The sequence below is a fragment of the Aplysia californica genome, unplaced genomic scaffold, assembly GCF_000002075.1.
Source record: "Aplysia californica isolate F4 #8 unplaced genomic scaffold, AplCal3.0 scaffold00084, whole genome shotgun sequence".
NCBI lineage: Eukaryota > Metazoa > Mollusca > Gastropoda > Aplysiida > Aplysiidae > Aplysia > Aplysia californica.
The window spans coordinates 433,432-441,916 of NW_004797354.1; the positions used below are offsets into that span (position 1 = coordinate 433,432).

General features: G+C 42.7%; 1 protein-coding gene across 1 annotated transcript in view; it reads right to left on the reverse strand.

The window, feature by feature from the left end:
* Positions 1–3,987: 3,987 nt before the first annotated feature.
* The window catches only part of LOC101853150 (T-complex protein 1 subunit alpha), a gene marked incomplete at its 5' end in the record, with an annotated part of 16,258 nt that continues 11,760 nt past the window's right edge, over positions 3,988–8,485 (reverse strand). The window contains 4 exon segments of the mRNA XM_013080402.1: positions 3,988–4,949; positions 5,796–5,959; positions 7,316–7,508; positions 8,278–8,401. Coding sequence (XP_012935856.1) covers positions 4,739–4,949; positions 5,796–5,959; positions 7,316–7,508; positions 8,278–8,401 — 692 coding nt within the window.

Here is an 8,485-nt window from a genome sequence, read left to right on the forward strand (position 1 = left end):
AGAGAGAGAGAGAGAGAGAGAGAGAGAGAGAGAGAAGACTGCAGAGTGATCCCCCCAAAAATTACGTTTTTTAATAAATATAGTGAGGTGCAAAAAAACGCGAATTTTTTATGTTCTTGTAATCGCCCAATGCTGAGTTCATAGTTGTGTGATGTGAACTCATATCACTCAACACTTGCCTCGAGCGTCTATGACCAGAAGATGCCTCGCTATAATCGGTGCACGTGGAGGCCATACGCGTTACTAAGTTTGCTCACCAAGGTCAAGGTCAACGTGAGCTCAGATGAATGTGCTGGACCCTCAGTCAGTTCATGCCAGGTATGTCACTCAAGAAGTGTGCAAAGTTTCAGCTAATAAACACAACAAAAAACTTGAAACCTATGTGTTGCATTTTGTCAATCATTGCGTGGTAATAAAAATTCGCGTTTCTTTTGCACCTTAGTATATATCGCGCAAATGTTGTAGAAAGATGAAATTTGGACCAGATAAACGTCAATCAAAAGGAATTTGTTTGAAATAAAATTCATACAGAAGAAACGTATTTTCAGAACGGGAACCGCATTAAGAAAAAAACACCCATAAACGCCAAATGTGCCAATAATTTATTTTTTTTAAGACACTCTCGCAAGGAAACTCGAGAGACGATTGATTTTATTTTTGTCTTGTTTTTCTCTATAACATTTAATTGTTCCAACCTTGTGACATTAAACAATATTTAACTTCTCTTACACGGAGTTAAAGAACTAACATTTTTGTTCTGGAATTTCTAAAACAAATGCTCCACATGTCCTCCTTTGGACTCCAAACAATGTTTAATTCGTCGTTTGAAATGCTTGATGACGGCCAAACACAGTTCCCGCGGAATGTTTCTCACTTCATCACGGATTGCTTGCTTCATAGTTTCAATGTTTTCAATCGGTTTTGAAATATCCTGTACTTCAGGTAGCCCGGGGGCTCTCGTGGCCCCGAGGTTAAGGTGTTGGCCTCTCATTCAAAGGTCCCGGGTTCGATTCCGGGTAGCGACCAAACAATTTTCTTCTCTAAAATTGTCTCCTTTCACATCCTTTCCTGCTCTCTAACAATGTTCTATTGTCTGCTTTCTCTTCCACTTTCCGCCCCCACCCCTCACCTCCTCTGCCCCCTCCTCTGGGCTCCTGACTCTTTCTGCAGCCTTTCTACTGCTACTCCTTGGCTCCTCCTTACTGCTGTCTTTCTGTCACACCCCTGATCTTCTGGTAAGAAAGATCTACACCTAGCCTTCTCGGACAAGGGCGAAAAATCTCGGAGGGCCCGAGTGCAAGTTGCGCACGTTAAAGATCCCTTGGTGGTCTAAAATCGATAAGAGTAGGCTTCGGCCGCCACCCGGGCAATCAAAATTTCCTACCAACTGAAAATATTAGGTGTGTCCCGCGCGCTCACATGACCTTATGCAGTTGCGAGCGCCGTAAAACACTTTACAAAAACAAACAAAACAATCAGGTAGCCCCACAAGTAAGTCTAAAAAATTCAGGTCAGGAGAATGCGGAGCCCAAATGTGTTCCCTTCTGCGACTGATGGCATGATCTCCAAAGTGGCCAGCTAGCCATGTCATTGATCTGGCAGAAACGTGTGGATTGGCCCCGTCTTGCATGAACCACTGGTCGTGGCGATCCAAGTACCGGTGTCTCCTCAGATTCGTCCTGAATTTCTTCAGCACCTCGATATATCGGTCTGTGTTCACAGTTGCAACATGTCCGTCTACGTCTTTTAAAAAAAAAGACCCACAAAACCATGAGTGCTTAAAGCCACCCACACTTAGACCGAGTGTTAAAAAGCCGTGCACTACCGACTCATGCAGCACACCAATTTAAATGTAAAGCTAAATAAATCCTGCATCATCTGACACATTAATATTTCACTTATGTTCAAGGATGCTCGAGATATAGTCACTTAAAATTGACCTTAAAAAGAAACTGAATAAGGATCCAAAAACTTTACCTTCGATATTCTCAAAACAACATTTTTCGGGATAACCCCATTGTGCTTAAAAGCGATCAATTTTAAACAGGTAAAACAGATTAGTAGTCACCAATACATTTTCTTATCACATAGATCTAGTTTCTCCGAGAGGATTCCAGAAAGAATACTGCAAAGTTTTTTATCAGTGAGAATAGCAATGTACCGTACTGAATAGGGCCTTGATGTTTGATCAGAAAGAGGCAACAAACCACACCAGAACACCTCCCAGTCACCTAGGGATTTTTAAAAATTGTTGTTATGGCAGTTATGGTACGTGTTTTAGGGCGCTCGCAACTGCATGTGGTCATATGAGCGCGCGGGACACAGAGAGAGGGAGAGAGAACTTTTTCAGTTGGTGGGAAATTTTGAATTTTGCCCCGATGGCGGCTGAAGCCTACTCTTCTTCTCGATTTTAGAATTTTTCGTGGGAAACTTGCACACGGGCCCTCCGAGATTTTTCGCCCTTGTCCGAGAAGGCTAGGTGTAGATCTTTCCTACAGGAAGATCCGGGGTGTGGCTGAAAGATAGCAGTAAGAAGGAGCCAAGGAGTAGCAGTACAAAGGCTGCAGAAAGAGTCAGGAGCCCAGAGGAGGGGGCAAAGGAGGTGAGGGGGTGGGGGCAGAAAGAGGAGACGAAAGTAGACGACAGAACATTGCTACAGAGCAGGAAAAGAGGCGAGAGGAGACAATTTTAGAGAACAAATTTTTCGGTCACTACCCGGATTCGAAGCCAGGACCTTTGAATGAGAGGCGAACACCTTAACCTCTAGTCTCTAGGCCACGAGAGACCCAAGGTATCATCTGCGTTGGACGGTAAAGTGCCTAATTACGACACCACTATGTCAGTATATTCCCTCAATACATTTATGATATTACATATACTACATAGGTGCCAAATTATATGGGTGGCCAAACTGAGAGCCTTCCACAACACCTCACAGACGCGGGCCGAGCTTAATGAGTACACCTATTGAGGTTTTAGTAGTTTGCATTTTGCAGGTTGAGGCTGCAAGTGAAAGTGTGACACACTGGAAGGTTTTGTGTGCTCAACACCTTACAAGTTTCGGACCAGAGACCACTCAACATTAGTCAGGACAGACCACTCTCATCTGCCTCAGAGAAGGTTTGGTTTGTTAAAGTTGAGGTTTTATGGTGCTATCAATATTAAACCAACTGGATGTGCCGTTTCTTTTTTTTTAGTTTGAGTAAGAGTGTTGAAACTTGCAACACTATACTATAAGTAGAAGTACCAAGAAGGTCATACAGTCGACTCTAGTTGTGTTGATCTTTTTCTCAGGTCCCAGCATCTTTTTACAATTACTACTACAAGTTGAAATTTGGATGAGCTAACCTTCTTTGCCACCCCTCTCCCCCCCCCCTCCCCCATTCATCCACAGTCGCCTGTATATTGTTATCAATCCAGTGGTCGACTGTGCAAGTGCCAAAGATTAGGGGTGTTACAACAGAGTAATACACAAAAAAGAAGGAGAAATAAAGATGACAGATGATTGATAGGAGAAAAGGAGCAAACAACAGGGCACCCACCAACCACCCATGCACATTGTTCGCAGCAATTCTCCAGTAATCGTTGTAAAAGGAGGGGGTCACATTCATGAATACACCAAACTTGACCTGTGCTGTAGTCTCCTGTAGGCTTACTTATTCTTACAATTAGAGGATGCACCTCATCATCTTAAAACCAACATCAGCCGTTAATCATTATACACCAAACAGGTGACCCAAACTTTCTAAGGAAAGTTTTATTTTTAGTGTTTTACGGCACTTGCAACATAATAAGGTCATATAAGTGCCGAAGATTAGAGGTGTTACAAGAAAGTAACAAGCACAAAAAAGAAGGAGGGTAGATAAAGACGATAGATGTTTGATAGGAAAGAAGCAAACCACATAAGAGCACCCACCAACCACCCACTTCGTGTGAAAAGCACCACAAAACAAAACAACATTTGACAAAATAAGACCAACAACAAAGTAGAGTAAAAAAGCACATCTAATGTGGATGAGTGAAATGAACTCAAATGACAGTTCAGAACCTTGTTCATGCAAAGCTCACAAAAAACAGCAGAGGCTCGAACTCCTTAGCAATCAAACAAACGAACAGCACTCACACATTTTGTATCACACTTTCCTTATATCAGAAAATGATAATTTACAGACAGAATTCTTATCTTCTTCTAACATTATAAAAAAAAACAACACAAAAAACTAACAGCCATTGCATACAAACGATAAGATCTGAGGCTAAAACAATTTCCTTATGAGATAACAAATCAATCAACTAACTTTCTTAATGAGCAGTTTTGTTGAACACCTTGTTATAATCCTGAGGTTACAGTCCAACTTCAATTTAAGTAGACTTAGAAATTCTTAGATTACAAGATAAACAGTGGGCCAAACAGAAATTAATAAATAGCAGCGTGCAGTGAATATTTCATCATTATTGGGGGGAACTCCTTGGTGGATCAAATTTATGTGTGTCAGTTTTGAATGGCATGTTTACTTTAACCATTTCAAAGGAAATTATACACAGTTGGCAAATGAACATTAAAAAGCTATTGACACTATACGAACACATCTTGTAAAAGCAAGCTCTCTACACACAGACCTTTGTGTGAACGTCACTCACACAGAGCGCCTTCTGTCATCTGATCATTGTGCCTCCAAATAATGCCGCCCCCATCCCAAACCCTTCCCAACCCCAGAGTCTAGGTATCACGCTTAGGTCAACCATCCAGGGCCCCGGATCTGTAGGCATCCTGGTACGACTGACCAGGTGGCTTCTCCGCCTGCAGCTTGATCATGTCGTCGATGCGCAGGATGGTGATGGCTGCCTCCGTGGCAAACTTGAGAGATTTGACCTTGGACATGGCAGGCTCCAGCACGCCAGACTTTTTGTTGTCGCGCACGACGCCCTCGTACAGATCAAGACCCACCCTGCACGGGAACAAATTGAGAGAAACGTTTGGTTTTGGCAAGAGTTTTAAGTCACTTGCAACACAAAAAGATCAAATAGGTGTCTACAATTAAAAGTTAGAGGAAATTAAAAAAGGAGGCATTTAAAAATTATTTTACACCACACAATGACACAATTTAGATCATTTAGGAAGTGGGCTTTCAAGGCCGAGACACCCACTAGAAAGACTGAAATACTCAATAAAAATTTGTTAGAAGGAAAGAGAAGCACATCTTCACACCAACGGTCATGCAGTGTAGTGCAAGAAAAAGTGAATGCCTTTGATCAAACCAGCTGCCATCAATGCATATATATGCAAAAGATATAGGCCTAGTTTAGCTTTAGTAAGTGTTTTTTTTGGTTTTAGTAGAGGTTTTACGTTACTCGCAACTGCATAAGGTCATATGAGCGCCAGAAGCTTAGAGGTGTTATAAGAGAGTAACAAACATAAAAAAGAAGAAGGGAAGATAAGGATGATAGACATTAGATAAGAAAGAAGGAGCAAACCACACCAGAGCACCCGCCAACCACCCGCGTAAGTGTTTTACGGCACTTGCAACACAATTAGGTCATATATAAGTGCCGAAGATTTGAGGTGTTACAAGAGAGCAACAAACATAAAAAAGTAGGAGAGATAAGGACGATAAATGTTTGATAGGAAAGAAGAAGCAAACCACACCAGAGCACCCGTCAACCACCCACAGATATAGGCCTAGACTAAAACCCTGAAGACATGAACTACATGAAACCAAAGAATTTCTTGGTGATGAGCCACATGGCTTGGACATGAGCTTTGACAACGGTAGGCAAGGAAAATAAAAACGTACCATCTGAGATCATTATGCTCGGCCCGCGTCTGCGAGGTGTTGTGGAAGGCCCTCAGCTTGGCCACCAGATCTGTGGAGTCCTGGGCCGCGTTGACTGACAGCTGCTTGGGGATGACCAGCAGGGACTGGGCAAACTCGGCAATGGCCAGTTGTTCACGGCTCGCCTGTTGGGGTGGAAGGCACAAGGAAATGGAGTGAAATCGCAGAAAGACTACAATTTTTCCCTTTTCAGTATATCGTTTTGGTGAGGGTTTTTACTTTTACAATACTTGCAACATAAACAGGCCAGATAGGTGCCAAAGATAAAAAGTGTCACTTTAGAAAGTAACTTACAAGGTAAAGAAGGAAGAGGGATTGTTTAAAGGACAATAGATGTTTGATGGCAATAAAGAACATCTAGTCAAGTGAATGTGGGTACTGAGTGCTGGGGTGTGATCAAAGACAGCGTGGTGCAGCACTGGGTTGTACAGTGCATGGGTGTGTGTGTGTGTGTGTGTATGCATGTGTGTGTGAGAGGTTGATTGAATGAGAGGGTATGGACCAAGAAGTGATTACACAGTTAACACAAGGCGGTGGGTGGCATTCTCCGACCTGTGTAGGTCATATCATCACGATCGTGTTCTCACGTAAAAGTAATTTCATTTTATAGTCTTAGGCCCATCAGCAACACTCTCTTCCTTTCTCATGCTTCCACACTGAATGAGGCCAACGCACTATCCACCCTTCTATCGATACCCGGCACTTTTCATAATGGTAGAAAGGATCAAACAATTTGTCAAACAATAGGAACCAAGTGTCAGATTTTGCTTATGTTGATGAAAACTCCTTCACCAAGACGTACCAATTTACAAGAGATTTGCTACCCCCAAATAAATGCTTTCCACATTTCTAAAAAATAAATAGATTAAAAAATCAAGAACACAAGCACCAGTGGTTACCCCGGCTGAAAACAAGCAAGCTTTGCCAAATCTGAGAACATGGAACTGGCATTACTTCAAGGGCTCCAGCAAGTGCATGCCATGTCCCTTCCTGTCAATCTCCGAACCCATTCTGATGACAAAAATGCAACACTTCCGCCATTGCTATATGACCATGACAATAGAAATTGACTGCTCAGTGTACGACCCCGCCATACGCCATTTTACAAAATGGGGAATGGTGGTGTATTACACTAAGCAGTTGATATATCCGGCTTTGACCCGGAATCCACAAGGAAAACTTAAGAAAAGAAGATCAAAGATGACATGGAGACGAGCGGTACAAGCGGAAATGGAAAAGGCGGGGATATCATGGAAACAGCTAGAAAAGGATGCATAAGACAGGCTTCGCTGAAGAAATGTTGTTGATGGCTTATGCTCCACTGGGAGTTAAAAAGGGCAAGAGAGAGAGTTGATATATCTACACTATAATCGTGACAATAAATATTGACTGCGCAGTGTAAGACTGTCATACACCATTTTTCATAATGATGGACAATGAAGTATGAAACTAAACAGCCGATATCTATATTCAACACTCACCAGGGATGTGGCAAAGTTCTCCAGGTAAATGGACAGAGCCGCCTCCACGGCCCCACCGCCAGCTACGACAGACTTGGACTCCAGAACCCGCTTGACCACACAGAGGGCGTCGTGCACTGACCGCTCCATCTCGTCCACCATGAAGTCATTGGCACCGCGCAGGATGATGGAAGCTGCAGTCCTTGACTTGGGGCTAAGAATACAAACAAACTCAGGTTACAGGTCGACTAAAAAGACTTTTTAGTTTTAGTAAGAGTTTTCCGGCATTTGCAACACAATAAAGTCATAGAAGTGCCGAAGACTAGAGGTGATAGAAGAGAGTAACAAGCACAAAAAAAGAAAACAGGAAGATACAGACGATAGTTTTTTGGTAGGAAAGAAGAAGGAAACCACACCAGAGCATCCGCCAACCACCCACCTAAAAAGACCAACATAAGGAATTTAGTTTGAGTTCAAGTCAGGAAAAGTGACAACATCTTGCATGATAACGGTCATTCTGGGCTGGGAAAAGCAAGAAACTGACAAGCACTGCAGCAAAGGGAGCCATAATGACCGTCCAGATCTCATGAAGCAAGAGAGTTGAAGAATTGTGCACTGCATCGTGAGACATCAAACTGTATTTACATATTCAAAGTAGGGGAAAAAAAGAGCACCATATTTTTTAAAAAAACACCCAACATTTTAAGTTTTAACACTAATTACAGTTCCCCGTCACTGGTACGGACCAGCGTTACAAACTAAACATGGATACAGAAGAACTCTTACTATGTCTACAAACATAATCAGAAATCACTTAGCCTTCACCTTTAGAGTGGTGAATCATTTTCATAAATTGTAAAATCTTCACCAGCACCACCCCCTCCCTCCCCCCAAAACCATGTGAAACTTTACAAAACTACCCAATCATACCAGCATGATAAAAAGACCCACAACTCGTACAAAGTAACGGCACAGCGACTGACCCCTTGATGAGGATGAGCTCGTCGTCACAGATCCTCTCCTGGACAACTTCCTCTGCCTGGCCCAGGTACGACGGCTCAAACGACTCCTCGCCCTCCATGTTGGCCAGGGTCATCATGAATGTGGCTGGAGAATGGACAACAGGCAAAAGCTTAGTTTTGTTTTAGTAGAGGTTTTACGGCGCTCGCAACTGCATAAGACCATATGAGC